Source organism: Crocodylus siamensis, chromosome 4 (genome assembly GCF_052110815.1).
Source record: "Crocodylus siamensis isolate JL-2025a chromosome 4, ASM5211081v1, whole genome shotgun sequence".
Taxonomy (NCBI): domain Eukaryota; kingdom Metazoa; phylum Chordata; order Crocodylia; family Crocodylidae; genus Crocodylus; species Crocodylus siamensis.
In genome coordinates this window covers 178,048,835-178,067,228 of record NC_143398.1, presented here as the reverse complement: position 1 = coordinate 178,067,228, position 18,394 = coordinate 178,048,835, and the positions used below count along the sequence as shown (strand labels likewise).

The following is an 18,394-nucleotide window of genomic DNA, read 5'->3' as shown; positions in this document are numbered from 1 at the left end:
CTCAGAGTACATACAATGCCTATTTAGCATAACCAAAGTCAACACTACTTCTCATCACAAGCGGTAAAGCAAGAAGATTCTACTATAAGCCTCGGCACAATGTGCTATAAGTGTAATTTAATTTGAGTGTCCTGAGTGCAAGACATTTGAAAAAATGTTTGGCACTTTCATTGCCCAGTTTCACCTGCAAAACACATGAAACAGTAGGAGAATGGATTTCTGAGAGCAGCTAAGTCTCAAAAAGGGAAATCATGCAGCAGAATCAACGACGTGTTCCGGTTTCAGTGACGGAAAGTCAATCCCTTCCCAGGCAGCTCTTAGCCAACATTATCCCTGGAACAAGGGCACTGTCTGCTTAGGAGGTGGATGTGGGGAACAATCAGGAATAGCCTGCAATAGTAAGCTCCAAGATGCATGACATTTACTACAACAAAGATCTCTTGCTCTCTACATCCCCAATGCTCCATTTAATTAAAGCCACTAATACTGAAGTTTCTGCGACAAAAGCACAGTGTTTTGCTCTTCGTATTTCAAAAATATCCTTAAACAAAAGACCCACAAGCAGAAATCAAAAACCCACAATTACCTTAAGTAGTGGTGAGCATAATAACAGTGCTGCGGCACAAGAGAGACAGGCCTAGCAGTTAATATGGCCCTTCACTTCCTCAAGCATTATATGGAGCTGATCATTAGTCTGGGAGCAAGATGAGTTACAAGGCAATGACTCACTACACAAGTTCCTTCATGTCAGATTATTTATAAATAAAAAATAAAAGACCTTAGAGCTGCTTGCCCATTTTTCTGCTACAGGACAAGGGCACAGTCACAGCTGGTAATGGTAATTTTAATGTTTCAGTGGAATAATCAAATTACTGTTTTTATTAATTATTTGAATTAAGAGCTTTCTTTCAGCAGTGGTGATACATAATTACCAGGCTTACTCCATTTGAAGAAAAGGTTTCCCCCTCCCAAACTTGTCTTGGGGAAAAGCAAAGGATTCTAAGGGATTCTTTTAAAACCTATTATCAGACTGCTGCACCTGGGAGCTGTGGGAACCAGCTGTCAGGGCAGCCTGACTAGGTCAGGGACAGCATCACCAGCACACAGTTTCCTGTTTCCAGCCTCTGTTCCCTTCCAGATACACTGCCACTCCCCATCTCCTTTAATGGCAGGGAACTTGACAGGGAAGGAGGGATGTGTGCACCATTGCTGCAGCCCCCAGATGAGTCAGGCTCCCTATGTTGGCACTGGATTTGACCCAGATAGCTTGTTCTGGACAAACTCAAACTTTCAGATGGACTACAACTTCTCCATTCAATAATAGGCAAATTTTACTGATATACAGTGATAGCAGATAAGAATAGTGCAAACAATTCTCTATCTACCAGTCCTAGAGCTGTCACAGAGGGAAGATATGTCTGGTCAGTATGCACGCTTCACCCTGAGGTTCCTTCTTGAACATCAGATGTCAGCAGCCTGGAGGTCAAAAGACAAGGCCCACCCTCCCCCAGTTGGGGTGGATCAGACAGGCTAGTGGTGTTCCCTCTGTCCATGGTGGCCTTGGGTTGCCCTCTCAGGGACCCTTTGCTCATCTGAAATCCCTCCTTTTGTATTCTTTCTCTCCTTTGATGACACTTCATCTCTGGGAATCGCTGATTGGTCTCTCTGTAGTCATCATACTGTCCAAGTTCTGTCCCGCTAGCATATTTCTTTGTTTCACAAACCCAACACATACACACATCCTAATTTGGTTGTTTACCGGTTTCTCCTCACGTGGTCCATTTATCAAAACCAGAAATCTCAAGGGCTCTGCAGTTGGGCACTGTGACCTGGTACTAATGCTTCAGAGTCCCTTATCTCTGTTATGGAACAGTATGGTACATGGTACAAGTCTTCAATTTCCCAGCCTGTGTGTCTGCTTGCCTGTGTCAGACACAGTGGGCTTTGAAGGAAGCTTTGTTATAAACAGGCTTCTAGAAATCAATTAACTCTTGCTGTTGCCCTGGACCACTGTTCTAATGCAATATCTACTTTACCTGCAAGCCAATTCTCAAAAGCAAACCTCTAAATATCATTTTCTAGCCATCACCCTGCACAGCTACTTCCCACAGCTCCCCACTGGAGCAGTCTGACTCCTAGATAATACAGTCAAAGAGGGAGCAACTCCTGAGCTGCTCCTACACCATACGGACAGCTGTGGCAATTCACAGGTTCCTCCTTCCAGCCTACTCCCAGCCAACAGGAGGGACAAGGGAGAGAAGCCTGGTAGGAGAGAAGGAACATGTGGAATGACCCCACTTTCCCAGCAGAGTCAAGCTTCCTATACTACAGCTCTTGCAAAGCATCGCCTTGCACTCAGATAAGCTAGGAAAAGCAGCTGGTGGGGAGGGGAGGAGAGCAGAAGGTTGATGGGGAGACAAGGGGTGGGACACAGGCAGCAGAATCTTCCTATCTCCCTCCTGCTGCTTTTCCCACTACCTGCCCTCTCCCTCTCTGCTGCCCACTATTGCTTTCCTGTCACAGCAATGGGGTGGACAAGGGGCGGGGGTAGGAATTTAAGACTAGAATCCAATTACTGATAAACAAGGAAAATTATACCAAATTTGCATTTTTCCATGTCTAGGATCTAATTATTGGAGAGGTCAATTTAAATTCAAAGTCATCCTGGATTCAGCTAAATAGGGTAAGCTTCAGTGAAATATAATCATGAGGTTGGTATAGCCTGGCAACCTAAATTAATTTCCCTTCAAATCCAAAATCTCCACCTCAAAACTTACTATACCCTTCCCCAGCACTGAGTAAACTACCAGAAGGTGCTATCATTTGTCCCTGTATTTCAAAATACATTTCAAAATAAAGTACAATCAGCAATGAATTGCTAGTACATGATGTTAGAGTCAAATTATACAGAATGAAGCGCTTGTTCCATTACCAGATTGACATGTACTTTATTTTGTACACATTCATTAAGCTAAAAATGTGAATAAAAGATACAGTACCACCATGTGGTAAAAACTCCTGCATGAATAAAGTGTATGCCTAGTTCTGCTTCAGGCTTTAGTTCCTTTGATAAAAAAGCATGAATCTGCTATACAGTTTACCATGGACATTAACATTTTTGGCACTAAAAACAAAGCTCATTAACTAAAATGGTACAGAAAAGCCCCTTACTCAGCTGCTCCAGCAATGATGAGCTGACTCCCACTGCCTTCGAACTAGCCAGTCCCAAAGCTCCTGAACCACAAGAAAAATTAACCACTGGTATTGGCTGGTGTTTGATACTGCAGACCCAACTGACACAAGACTTTCATAAAAATGTTTACCTTCTATCTAGTTAAATTGGTCTTTCATTAAAGGTCTACCATAACTTAACTGACTTTGGCAAGAAGCAAAGGAGCAGTGTCACCCTCCCTCCCCAACAGTGTTAAGAAATAACGATATCAGTGGCGGAGCAGCATCCCTGTGGCAGGGTAGAGCAAGGTCAACCATAACTTCACTCCTGCATCAAACTAACTGAAATATTCTACCTACTATAATGGTAGAACAATGAGGGAACAAACTGGTCTTGGTTTACAGATAGCCCCCTCATCTCAAACAGCATCGTTCAAGCTACAGGCGGCATAATCCTCAGTCTCACTAAGACAGCGTTTCCTTTTTCACCCCACGGTACACTTACCTAAATAAAAAAGCACTGCGGCAAATTGGATGCAGAGCAGGGTGGGGGGTTGTGGCGCATGGCCAGCCGGGCAGCATTTTGGGCTAGAGCCATGCCCCCTGCCTGGCTAGAGTCATACTCCCTACCTGTCTGCGTGTCCACAGCGTCAGCAGGTGAGGGCTGTGGCTCCAGCCAGGCAGAGGGTATGGCTCCCACCTGAAATGCCACAGCACACCTGAACATGCCTGACAGCACACCAGTGTGCCATCACACACCATTTGGGAAATACTGCACTAAGATAACTGGCCTTGCAACTGACCCAAATGCCTTTTGGGGCCTAATATCAATACATATCATACCACTGCTGGATGAAATAACTCAGATTATAACATCAGAGGTTTATTCACTTGCAATTCAACCAATGTCATACATGTCATCACCTGCTTACAGTGCCCCTATGCTGTCTAAACTGGATAAACTGAACGATCCCTATGTGCTAGGATGAATGAATGTCCACCACACTGACATCATCTGCAGAAAGGCATGGAAGCCTGTGGCAGAACACTTTAACCTGCCTGGACACTCCATCACTGACCTGAACTGGATGTTCTCAGGCAGCAAACTTCTAAAAACTGATCAGAATGAGAAATTATGGAACAAAATGTCATTCACACTGGATTCTTTAAGTATGGTTTAATCAGGGACTATGGATTCATAGAAAATTCACAGAAAATTAGGGTTGGAAGGGATCTCAGGAGGTCATCTAGTCCAACACCCTGATCAGAGCAGGACCATCCCCAAGTAAATCATCCCAGACAAATGACTACTCAGGCCTTAAAATCTTTCAAAGATAGAGATTCCACAACATGTCTGGGTAGCCTGTTACAGCCTGCTTTACTACCCCACTAGTAAGAAAGTTCTTCCTAATCTCTACGCTAAACTTCCCTTGCTGCAACTTGAGACCATTGCTCCTTGTTCTGTGATCTGCCACCACTAACAACAGTTCAGCTCCATCCTCTTTGGAACCACCCTTTGGATAGTTAAACGCTATTAAATCCTGCCTTAGTCTTCTCTTCTCCAGACTAAATAAGCCCAATTTCCTCACCCTCTCCTCAGAAGTCATGTGCCCCCCTATCCATTTTAGTTTTTTATCCCATTACCTGCTCTAGTTTTGGTGACCCATTTGTTCCTGTGGGTTTACTGCTGGTTTGCTTATTTCTGACAGCACAACCCCTTTCCTTCCTTCCTTGGAAGTAAACTTCAGCCCATGAAAGTCTGTGCTATATATATTTCCCCCTTTCCCTATAAAACTACTTTAGCTCGTTTTGACTTCAGACTAATGGCTAACTATATCTCAAAAATCTCAGAAACACAGCAAAAATCTAAACCGTCCCCCTTGGTGCCTAGTTTGATTTAAACTGTGAAACAAAACCAAATCCATAAGCAAGCCACTAGGAAGTTAGTACAAATTTTAGCACAGAGTCAGAGAAGGGGCATAGTGGAGTGCTCTGGGTTAGAATATAAGGCAGTTGAGGGGAAAGAGGCTTAACGGTGGGCATCTACTACAGACCACCCAACCAAGCGGAAGGGCTATTCCCAGGAATTCTCAAGTCAGCTCATGGAAGTAGTTAGGTCAAAGGATGTGGTCATCATGGAGGACCTGAACTTTCCAGCCATCTGCTGGGAAGAGCAGTCAGCCAGGTCTGACCACTCACGTAGATTCCTAGCCAAAATGCAGGACCTCCATCTAACCCAGGAGGTGCACAGCCCCACCAGGGGAGACGCCTTGTTGGACCTGGTGCTGGCCACGGGTGATGACCTGGTGAGTGGGCTGTGGGTGCTAGACCACCTGGGCGACAGTGACCATCGCCTGCTGGAATTCACCATCCAGCGCAAGGTGGCAAAGGCCTGCAGCAAGGCAGCAGCCCTAGATTTCAGGAGGGTGGACTTCAACGAGCTAAGGAGAATAGTCAGGGAAGCACTGAGGTCCTGGAGGGGACGGGAGCCAGGTGTCCAAGAAGAGTGGTTGCTTCTTAAGCAGACGATCCTCCAAGCCCAAAGGGAGGTAATCCCAACACGGATCAAAGGGAGCAGAAGGGCGCAAAAACCCTCATGGCTCACCAAAAGCATCCGGGAATGTCTCTTAGCTAAAAGGGAGGCGTACACCCAATGGAAGAGAGGGGCCATCACCAGGGAGGACTATACTATGGTTGCTTAGAGATGCAGGGGGGCAGTCAGGAAGGCTAAGGCGGAGATAGAACTGGGACTATCTACCCGGATCAAGGACAACAAGAAATCCTTTTTTAAATATACAGGAGGCAAAAAGAAGGTACTGGATAATGTGGGGCCCCTGCAAGACACGCTAGGAAATTTGCTCGTCACACCAGACAACAAAGCTAACCTATTTAACGACTTCTTTGCCTCTATTTTCCTGAGCAGGGACCGCATCGTCCCCCCCCATTGGTTCCCCCTCAGGCCCCAGGGGAGGCTCACCTAGGCCAAGGGTCAGGGAGGATCTAGTCAGGGAACTTCTGGAGGGACTGGATGTATTTAAACCAGCTGGTTCGGACAATCTCCACCCCAGAGTGCTGAGGTCATTGTGGGACCCCTGGCACAGCTTTATGAGCACTCATGGTGCTCTGGTGTGGTGCCAGAGGACCGGAAGAGGGCCAACTTGGTGTCCATCTTCAAAAAAGGGAGGAAGGAGGACCCGGGGAGCTATAGGCCAGTTAGTCTTACCTCGATTCTGGGTAAGCTTTTTGAGAGAATTATTCTGGCACATGTCCAGCAGGGGAGATTATGCTTAGGGGCAACCAACATGGGTTCATTAGAGGCAGGTCCTGTCAGACCAACCTGGTGGCCTTCTACGACCAGGTCACCAAATCCTTAGTTGCATGGGTAGCAGTGGATATAGTCTTTCTGGACTTTCGGAAGGCCTTCGACACTGTCTCTCACCCAGTTCTCATTAAAAAACTGGGGGACTGTGGTGTCAACACCTACACAGTCAAATGGGTCACTAACTGGCTGGAGGGCCGCACCCAGAGAGTGGTGGTGGATGGGTCATTTTCGACCTGGAGGGATGCAGGCAGTGGGGTTCTGCAGGGCTCGGTCCTCGGGCCCGCACTGTTCAACATCTTCATCAGTGACTTGGACAAGGGGGTAAAAAGCACCCTGTTCATATTTGCTGACAACATTAAGATGTGGGGGGGATGTAAGCACGCTAAAAGGAAGGAATAGGCTACAATCAGATCTAGACAAGTTACAGGGGTGGGCGGATGAGAACAGGATGGGATTCAACACTGACAAGTGCAAGGTGATGCACCTGGGGAGGAAGAACCGGCACCATACCTACAAGCTGGGGAACTCCAGGCTCGTCAGTGCAGAGGCAGAAAAAGATCTTAGAGTCATTATTGATGCCAAGATGAACGTGGGCCGGCAGTGTGGGGATGCAGTAAGGAAGGCCAACAGCACCTTGTCATGCATCCACAGATGCATCTCAAGCAGGTCCAAGGAGGTGATCCTCCCCCTCTACGCACCACTGGTCAGGCCGCAGCTGGAGTACTGCATCCAGTTCTGGGCACCGCACTTCAAGAGGGATGTGGACATCACGGAGAGGGTTCAGAGGAGAGCCACTCGCATGATCAGGGGATAGCAGCACAGGCCCTACAAGGAAAGGCTACAGGAGCTGAACATACTCAGCCTCCACAAGAGAAGGCTGAGGAGGGATCTAGTGGCCTGTTACAAACTAGGCAGAGGGGACCAGCAGGCATTGGGGGAGTCCCTGTTCCCCCAAGCACTACCAGGAGTGACTAGAAATAATGGTCACAAGCTGGCAGAGGGTAAATTCAGATTAGACATCAGGAGGTGCTACTTCACTGTCAGGGAGGCTAGGATCTGGAACCAACTTCCAAGCGAAGCGGTGCTGGCTCCTACCCTGGAGGTCTCTAAGATAAGGCTTGACAATCACCTTGCTGGGGTCATTTGACCCCAGTACTCTTTCCTGCCACAGCAGGGGGTCAGACTTGATGATCTGCTCAGGTCCCTTCCAACCCTACTAACTACGTAACTATGAAATTCAGTTGTTCTGGATTATTATTCTGATGCATAATTAAGGCCAAAAAAGGAGACAGCTAATCATATAATCTGACCCTTATAAATGCAGATCATAAGACTTCCCTGGTTTATCCTTATTTGAATAAGAGCATCTTTTGTAATTATCTTTATTTAAAGTTACAGATGACCAAACTAAAGGAAGTATGCAATATTACTGTCTACCTCTTTTTTTTTGGCAGACTAATTATAGGAGGTTACTATGAAGCATTTGAAACCTCAGTCATTTGGATGTCACTGACATTTTATGAACCTTATGGACTATTTATCAAGTTGACTTTTTAAAACTGAAACCACTAAAACAAATCTGGACTCCTAGACCATAAAGGTGCAGTAAACACTGCAGCAACTGAGCTTATGCCATGAACTTAACATTTTCTACATTTAATAAATAAAGGGCTAAAACCTGTTTAAAAAGGGGTTACTATGAATGTGAAGTATAAGCATATGTGGAAGAGTCACTACCAAAGAGATTAAATGGCAATAAATCCAATACCTAATCTCAGTGCTGCTCATGGAGCCTGTTAATGCAGTGTGGGCATCAAGAATACAGAAGTGTAATAAGGGGGACAACTATGGTACCAGCCACAGACAACAACCCAGGAGTGGGGAATAGGAGCAGCTGTGACACTGCCCCACCTATGCCCCACTGTGCCCAGGGGACTCGGGCATCATGTTACACCTCTGCTTGAGTGTAATCCTTCCATCTTGGACAACTGGAGGGAGCCGTCTCTCTCTACAACCCAAAAGTCTATCCTCATTACCTTTCTACCAGTCTCTTGTCATTCTGAGTTCTCTAAATCCTGCTTCCAGTATTCATAATCATTTGAGACAGCAACTATGAAATTACAAACCCTGCAACCCATCTGTCTCCACATGTTCCTTTCATTGATACATTATCCCACCTACACATTCAAGCTTTGAGCCAAACATTTCAAACAGAGCTACCTTAATTAGAATACTCCAAGAATATTTTTAGGATCATTTGGTATTTTACTTAACAAAATTCTTAAGTTATCTGCAAAGTCAAAGAGAGCCCTGCCTAAATCAAAGAGGGGGAAAAATGCACAATTCAGTTATACAAAGTTTATTTTGCCATTTTCTTAAAACAGGGATTGTAAAGGATTGGTCCTAAGCAAAAACCTTGCGGGTATTTGATGGACAAACCATTTGATTTGCAGACAAGGCAATCAGAAGTAGTTTCAAGTAACAACTTCACATTTACCTACTAACTTTTCAGTTTAGGGCTTTTGTTCTTGCTTTTGCTTTCGTTTTTCTGTTTTTAACATGTAAAATATTTTGTTCCTTGTCATTACTGCTGTCCATTGCTCTTCCATCCAGAAAATATAGAATTTACGTGAAAATGCTGTCTACGAACAAAACATTTTCAGTTCCACCAAGAGGTAAAACATTATATTCCAATATCTAAAGCAGTGATTCTTAACCAGTGTGCTGTGATACCCTAGGATGCTAGTATGCTCTTTTAAGGATGTCATGCAATATTAGCACTTTAGGTGTGCAAACACTTACACGTGTAAGTCAAAAGATAAACCCAGAGATTTCACATGGGAATCCAGTGTTAAAAACATTTTGACTTGCTGTGGTCTTGCCAAGTTCACTGATCAAAAAACTATGCTAGAGAACTGAGATGAAACATGCCATGCCTGTTCCATCCCAAGATGGATGCAATATGACTTAGTGCAGTTGCAGACAAACACCAATAAAGCATGCTTAAAACAGCAAGTTTACTGGCATAAGCCAAGTGGAGAGCACAGAGTAGGTATGCTATATTTCACTGAAGCGTTCCCTGCAGTAGTCCTCTGACAGCATGAACATGCCCCAAGTAATAATTTGAGGCTAAGAGTAGTAAATAAAATGTTTTAAACATAAATAGCATTTATGATATATTTCTTTACCATTTATACTCCAGTTTTAAAAGATGTAAATGCATTAACTAAAAAAACTTGGTAGATTTCAGTATATAGCCTCACAAAATAGTTATAGTTTTGTGCAACATATGAAGAATATAATGTAAAAAAGGAATGAGCAAGTATAAACAAATTTATTACTCACCACTTTGAGCTCTGGCACTGATCGACTTAGTGTCCATTCCTGACTATTTACAAAGGCATCTGTAAAACAAAATATTTAGTAAAATTACAATTAGATAAGCAAAGTTGTGCTCTTTACTTATGCTATAGCTGCCAACAGAGCCCACAGGCCTCAAATGGAAATCATGCCAGAAGCCTTCTCCAAAGCTCAGGGAAGATTAACACTTGAGATGCCTATCCAGGAGCAGGGACACTACTTCGACATGCTATAATCCCAGGGCATTGGAGCAGACTTGATTAACTGAGTCTCTTGGAGCGTGGCAATTATCACACTCCAGCAGTTTCCCACATCTTGTGCATCAGTGTCCCTGTGTTTCAAAATGGTAGCGGGGGCACTTTATCTAAAGCTCATCAAATAAGCTTTAGATAAAGCACCCCGACACCATTTTGAGGCACAGGGACGCTGATACATGAGACGCTTTGTGTGCTTTAATTAGAGCAGCTCCAAAAGCACGTGTATAAATGCTGTAAATTCTAACACTAGCAGCTCAGAAAACATTTACTGTATTGTATAAATTACTGGAAAGACATTGGAAAATTACTGTAATGAGTTAGCACAGAAGACATGTCCATAGCTAGTAAAATGATGTGATGGAACATGTATTATTGCTGCAGTTAAAATATGTACAATTCAATCTTTGCATGTTAAGGAAAATCCTCAAACTGAATGTCAACAACTACCATTAGTAACATTCTTTTCCCATTCCACCCAACTACGTAAATATACTGAAATTTATTTCAAATCTCTCACAGGGAAACCTCTTGCGTAAACTAAATTTAAGTGATAGTTCTAGAACTGCTATTTAATATTCTAAAAGCAGATATGTAAAAATTTGAGACCCAAAGTGAAACTTAAAAGGTACCTGAATTTAACAGTGCCTCTGCAAAAATGCAATATAGTCACTCCCTGACAAGGGCATTCAGGCGTGCACTGGAAGTCTGAACTGAACTGAACTTTGAAGCTAAGTACAGACAGTTGAAAAACCCACAGCTAAATTGATTTAATCTTGGCACGTTTCTGTAAACTGCTTAGGTTGAACCAATAAGAAAGTGAACTCATGTTCACTTTTCAAAAGTGAAAAGCAGCCGACCCCTTCAGTGGCCCATATCAGGTGCTGTGGAGCACTAGAACACGCCTCCCAGCCTGCTGGCCAGTGCACAGAGCCCGGAGATGTGTGATTTCCCCAGACACCACCCCCCACCTTTAGCCTCCAGTCAGCTGAGGAGTCGGTTTCGGGGAAATGCACCCATCAGACCCTCAGCTGGGGTCTCCCCAGATCTGGGGAAGGGGGAGAAGAGGGAAATTCCCACTGGGGTGTTTCTTCACCTCTCCCTGTGCCCAGAGCTGGTTCCCCCCCATCCCCCAGCCATGCCCCCTCATCAGTCTGGGCCAGCTGAGGAGGAGGTTGAGGGGACCCCCCCACATCAGCCCCACTCCCTTCCACACCACAACCCCAGTCAGCGTCTCCTCCATGCAGGGGAAAGGAGCCAGGGGGGAAGCCCCCATTGGGGTGTTTCTCCCTCTCCCCCTGTGCCCAGAGCTGGTTTCCCTAGCCACTACCCCTCAGTCTGAGGCCAGCTGAAGCAGGTGTGAGGGGTGGAAAACCCTCCCCTCTGCCAGGCACTGGACCCCCAACTGGGGTCTCCTGATGTCGCAGGATGGGGGGGAACTCCCCCCCACAAAACCCAGAGCCAGGAGCTGGGTCAATCACCTGGCTGTGCCCCCTCCTTGGCCGGGGGGCAGCTAAGGAGGAAGTGGGGGAAGGGAATGGTCCCCCTGCCCAGCTTCAGACCCAGCTGGGCTGTGCCAAGTGTAGGGAGAAGAAGGGGAGAAGGGGTGCCCTCAATGGGAGCTGTTTTCCCCTCCACTCCCTCCTCAGCTGGCTGAGCAGGGACATGACTGAGTGATAGGCCCAGCTCCTGGCTTGGGCAGGGGAGCAAAGCCCCTACTGCAAGGAGCTGGACTGATCACCTGACCACAACCCTGCTCAGCTGGCAGACCAGCTGGGGAGGGAATGGAGGGGAAATGCCCCCCACCGTGGGGCTCCCACCCCTTGTAATGGGCACAGCCTGGCTGGGGGTCCAAAACCGGGCGAGGGGGTGCATTTTGCTGGTGATAGTGCCTCAGCTATCATTTGCAGCTGATAAATTCAGCTGGCAGGCTGGCTGAGAAGGGACTAGGGAGAAAAAATGGCAACCTCCTCCACTGAAGCAGAGAGCACAGCCCAGGGCTACACAGCTTCCTGGGATACTGGAAGACTGTGAGTTAAGTTGAATGAGGACGGGATCTGGAACAGAAGTTCCATAAACTAGTTTGACCTAAATCAGTTAAGTCTGATACTACATTCAAACTGGTTTATGTGCACTGAACTTCTGTTCTGTTACAGGTTTAAACTGGTTCCTGATCAATTAAACTGGTTTATGTGTAACTTCTGTTCCTAGCCTGAGGGTATCTTACCTCCTCCTACCAAACAAGTTAAAAGGCTTCATTTTATCAAAGCTAAGAGTTTCCAAAACAAAGGGCTAAAAAAAAGTTAATAAGGGGATATGATTCTTATTAATTGCAGATGCAAAAGGACTGAACAATACTGATAATGACTCCTTCAAGCAGAAGAGAAACAGTCTTTATCTGAGAAAAAAGTTACCCAGTACAGAAAGAAAGGAAAGGGACCCACTAAAATCTCACAGAAAGGACAAATGACAAGCAAGTGAGACATCTGATAGATTTCCCCACCCTGCTTCCAAAAGATTTGGTTCTAATAAACATTTGTCTATCTAGTTATTGGTCACCACTGCCACTGTTTCCAAACTGCAAGGTCGGGACCTACATCCAAAACAAAAGTAACAACAGCTATGAGAATTACATGATTCCTTGTCAAGCTGGATGACACTAAAGGTTCCAAGATCTGAGAGGCATACACTGAAACAGACCAGGAGGAAGATATTGTGAGAGGTATCACTATTTCAATCTAAACTTGAGACATCATTAAAAGTCTTACTAATGTATGCCAAAATGATCGGTTTCTACAGAGAGAAGTCAGGGTTTTTTTTCTCATTTGCTTTGTTTTGGGGACTTTTACAGGAAAAACTATATATAGTTGAGAGAGATTTAAAATACGTTTTTTGTGCTCAGGAAAAAAAAGTTTGGTGAAATAAAAGGTAACTCCAAAATAGTTTTGCATTTTGCGTATTTCCTACCATCATGGCTACAATATTCCAATCCAGTTTCTCTACAGCCATTTACAAACTTTCTCAGACTGGTATCCTCACTGACAACATTCCACTCCTACGATGAGAGGCTGGTTTCCTTCACAGCCAACCTGAGAAAAATCAAATAGTACTTACTGCCTAATGCAACAAATACCAAATGCACCTCTCATACCAAGTTTTGGTAAAATCTTGACACTTTAGGTAAAGTTTGTTTACTACATTAAATCAATAATCAATTTTCAACCCAGTGGAACTACATCCAATATTGAGATGCATACAATAGTTCTGAAGTTAACCCTTTAACTACAGCCAAAGTAGTAGGAGAGGAAAAAGCCTCCAGACACAGCCCAGTTACAATGAGTGACACTGTTCAGTAATCTGTAAAGTTAACAAACCTCATTTAAGTCTTTTGAGGCAACAGCAACTGTTGGTCCCCTACAACATAGAGAAGTTTTATAGGCTCAGAGCTACAAATCTATTTTGGCAGTCATACTAAACTAGGATTTAAGTCACTCTTAACCAAAGAAAATGAGGAAGAAGCTTTCAGCAAATAAAATAAACTGGTACGCCACAATTCTGGTGTATTTTAAAGCCCTGTTTTAGGAAAAGTTACTATTAGATTTAAGCCTGTGCAAGTAGGCAGCTATTTGATCTGGTTTCGGATCCAGCCGCTTCAGATGCCAGGGATCCGATACAGAGCTCCGGACCGGGCTCCCACTCTCATCCAGCCGAAGCAGTTCTGAAGCTTCAGAGCTGCCTCTGAGGTCCGACCACATTAGCTAGTAACTGTGTATGGAGCTGGTTCCTGAAACCCCTGCAAGTTTCATCCAAATCAGACAAAAAACAGGAAAGTTATAGATATTTCATTGATTCCTCATTATACCCTATGGCTGGATCTCCGAAGCGGCTCTGAAGCTTTCCCGAAGTGCTTTGGAAACTCTGAAATGCTTCAGAAAGCCTAATGAAGCCAGCGCTTTGATCTGGACATGCTGCTTCAGGTGGTTTGGCGTCCGAAGCTTCTCCGGATCCAAAGCAGGGTCTGAAGCCTTGCACAGCCCTATTAGATTTGTGTGTTATAACCTGAATATTAAATGAGCCTGCTCAACAAGCTTGATGCATAGAAGAGTCTGTCCTTACCCACGGGAACTTGAGATCTGGAGTTAATGCTATGTTTAGGCAAAGCAAGTCTCTTCAGTATTTTCATGCAAGTTACTATAATCATGCCATTTACATAAAATGTTACAAGTTGCAATATTATTGTGCTTCACTAGTTTTTAATCTCTTTTACTTCTGAGTGTATGTGACCTTTTATAAAACATACATTAATTATGAGAGAAGGTAAGCCAATGATTACTTAATATGTTATTAAGTAAACCAAGATGAACAGAAAGCAGAGCCACATACAGACATTCAGTTTCTCCTAGGATAGTCACTGCTCTCCCAGTAGAAACCATGAGTGTAGAGATGTTCAGGGTTTTTCTCTCAGGCCAAAAATGGTAACTCCAAAAGAAAAAACAACCTGGGAACAGAACAGGTAGTTCTGTCACTCCTGGGAGAGTGAATGTCTGTATGACTAACCCTTTCAAGAGAAGCTACAGAAGTACTCCATCATTTCAGGGTGCTTTACTCCCCACCCCCAGAAGAGAGCATCTCTCCCAGATGGACTCTACTACCACAAGTGAACAGGGAACAATACATGCCCTTTTTACAGTCCCACATTCTTCTGCAGGGAGACAGGCTGACTCAGAGTAGTCTGGGTCAGCCAATCAGGGCTGCCTTGTGCACTGCTGCCATATGTCTCTAGGCAGACAGCAGAAACCTTCAAAGCATGCTACAAAATACCAACTTCAAATGTATTTAAATCTGTATGTGCTACAGCTTAGCAATTACAGATCCAGTGTCAGTGAGAGAGAAGAAATATCACTCCATTTTTTTTTCAAACTCCACTTCCAAATAGGTCAGTTACAACAAACAGCCCCTAAGTAGTTATAGCATTTCTAGTTCAGATATCCAAAGTTATATTTAAGAGATTAAAAATGTCCCCTATTTGCACTTGCAAAATTATAAAACCTACCATTTTGCCTAGTTTCAAACATCTTTTCAGTCTACCTGGAGCTACTTTAGCGGTCATAATGAAGGAGACAAAAAGTAGACAGATAAACATAAAAACCTGCAATACTACTCTCTTTCATGTCAAACTAGAATTCCCAAGTAACCTCTTCTCTTCCACACTGCATTGCCCACAGATTTAAAATACTATATATACTTGAATGCAAGAAAACACTGAATGTAAGATGATTCCCCAATAATTAGATTTTATATATGGAAAATGTATACATTTGTTATAATTTTCCAGGAATAAAATCCAACTGTTGGAGGTTTGTCTTGAATTTCTCAACCTCCCACTGGCAGGGAAAATAAATCGGGGGGAGAGAGGATTGGGGGGATCAAGTAGCCCCTTTGCTCTCTGCCTCCCCCTCAACTTCTTCCCCCTGCAGCCCCTTCCCCCTCTCCTTACTGTTAGACCCTGTTCTCTTTGAGCACATGGAAGTGAGGAGTAAAACTGAAAACACTGACCTTGAAATAATCATACCTGTTGTAATTTACATATAGTACCCATGCATTTAATTCATCCAGAATTGATGCATTTTAACTTTTTTGAAACTGCTGCAAGTTTTAGCACAGGTACTACTCCATAAACACACTTTTAAGCAGCACTTTGACAACCACACGCAACAGGGGCGACCATCTGGTGATGTTTGCCAGATGTTTAAGGTGATGAAGAAACAGGAATTAATGAAAATGGGAAAGAAAGGCACAACTCTGCTGTGGGAGTGAAGAAGTTGTCAAAAAATATGTAGCATAGTGGCTTACATGACTTGGAAAAAAAGTTAACACTGAGGGCACTCAACGGGCAGTACCATATATCTTATTCAGATCTTTGTGGTAGGTTCCCATCAGAACGTTTGCCAGTATGAACCATGTGTCTAAGAGTCATGCTCAGGGTTGGCTGCATTTAATCAACTTCATAGTTGGTTTCCATTGCTGAGCACATGCTATTTTTGTCAGCAGTTTAATAATAGACAATGTATTTAACAAGGTTTCCTTGTATGCTGATTGGGGGGAAAACTTCATCTTGGATTCAGGTAAATATGATAATTTAAAAGTCATTACATCGATTAGTTTCTGCCACAGGGCCTCTTTAAAAATTCGGTTTCTAAATATTTATAAATTTGAACTAAATCCAAACAAAATACTGTGGCTTATGGCAAAGATAAAAAATAATCACAAATTAAAAAAGGAAGAAAAATCTAATCCTCTAGTGAATCAGCCCCTCCTAAAAAGCTCTAACAAGTAGTAAGATCTATTGTAGAAGGCAGACTAGCAAACTCATAAGAGTGCCATTAAATGGAACCAAATAGATCCCCATTTTTAAGTCTGATACTAACGCAAGATTTCAAACAGCAAACCTTGCACATTTAATCTACTCTACAGTTGTATGTTCAATCCACTATATTAAAGCACTCACAAAGAAAACTATAAAAAAGCTAAAACTGAGCCTTGAATAAAGTAATAAGCCTAAGCCCTGAAGACCCTTAATACTCATGTCAGAGGTCAGTTTACAGCTAACTATAGATGGCTCCAATAAACCTGAAAGATCTCAACCACTGATTCAGGATAAATATGTCCTGTTTTAGTTTCATATGGGAGATTAAGCTTAAGATCAACAGGCAGACTCAAGTAACTTCCACATTCAAGGTCTCATTTTCTACTCCTGTAATGTTCAAGATGTGTTTCTGATACCTGTAAAAAGACTAAATTAATGCCTCCTCTTCCCCCAATCTTGTTGCAGTATTATTGAATTCCCAGAAATATTCTTATTAACTAAGGAAACAACCATCTCAGAGAAAGCCCTTCTCCCTCAATATAAGGTATAAAACAACTCGGGGCTAGAATGATTTGCACAGAGTCCATTGTTTAGATCATCTGGCGTAATTAAAAATAAAACTAGATGCTATATATCTAAAAGTCTCCAAAGCATGAAACAGGGTGAACAAATCTCTCACAAACCCAAACCTGCCTGAGATACTTGAGTGTAAAGCGTGATGTTGTAGCTGTGATGATCCAGAGATTATATAAGAGGCAAACATTTCTTAGGGCAGGGGTTCCCAACCTTTTTATGCTGAAGGATTGGCAAACCACGGACCAGAAGTGACCATGGACCAGCAGTGACTGGCATACTGCAAGCAAAAGTGTTGGCTGCCAGTCCACAGTATGTCGGTCACTTCCAGTCTGCATTTTCCCAGTCCACAGTCACTTCCGGTACAGCAGCCAACCCCGCAGGGGGCCAGCAGCCAACCTTTCACAGCCCAGCCTGGGGGTTGGGAACCCATCTTAGAGTGATAACTTTTATTGGACCAATGCTATAGTTAGGATACGGTCAGACAAGCTCTCCCATGCAAGACCTTCTTCAGGTCTGACCCCAGAATCCTGACCCTGGTCCCACCCATTTTCTCCCCCATTTTGCCAAAAAATAAAAAAATAATATTATGGGCTTGGGAAAAAGAAATCTGAGATAATAGTCACTGGTATGATTACAAAATGAGCTACAGATACAGAGAAAGCATTAACTGAGAAACCAGTGCTGGAAATTGATTCTGCTCTTGAATACTACCATCAAAAAGAAACATACACAAGGAAATTGTTGTAAAATGATCAAATAATCTGCAACAGTAGTAAAATGTGACAGTAGCTCTATATCCAATTGTTGTCAAAGACTCAGATGTTTTCCTGGGCTTAGACACAGAAGAACTTGAAGAACCTCAACTACATTTAGAAGGTCCACTTCTGAAGAATCATGCAAAGAAGAACTGAAAGTCTGTGTTTCTGATGCTTCTACACTTAGGCTAAGTACAGACATGTGGAAGGTTAAATCAGGTTCAAAATGGCCACCCGATTTAAACTTGGCTTATACTCAGTACCAACCTTACACTTACAGGCCTGGTCTCAGTGACTGCCAATCAGTCTAAGCCTGTAACAGAATACAAGTTCTACGCATACAAACCAGTCTAAAAATTGCAGAACACCGTTTAAGATAAACCTGTAGTATCAAATTCATTCAATTTGTGTCAAACCAGTGCATGGATATTCTGTCCACTTACCTTGAGGAACCCCAGCACCAGAGCTGCTCTTTTCACTCCCCACTTCCCCCACACTGTTCTATTTTTTGGCCCCTCACCTCCCCTTTCTCCTCCACTAGCCAGTGCTCTCACCGCCCATCCCACCAGCCGCTCCAGATGCAGCTGCT

At 43.7% G+C, this 18,394-nt stretch overlaps 1 protein-coding gene across 6 annotated transcripts in view; it reads right to left on the bottom strand.

The window, feature by feature from the left end:
* Nucleotides 1-18,394, bottom strand: part of AGAP1 (ArfGAP with GTPase domain, ankyrin repeat and PH domain 1) — a 561,813-nt gene that overhangs the window by 386,932 nt on the left and 156,487 nt on the right. For all 6 annotated transcript variants that reach the window (XM_090044999.1, XM_090045000.1, XM_090044994.1 and 3 more), the window contains exon 2: nt 9,839-9,897. In XM_090044999.1, the coding sequence (XP_089901125.1) occupies nt 9,839-9,897 (59 nt within the window). The remainder of the gene's footprint in view (nt 1-9,838; nt 9,898-18,394) is intronic.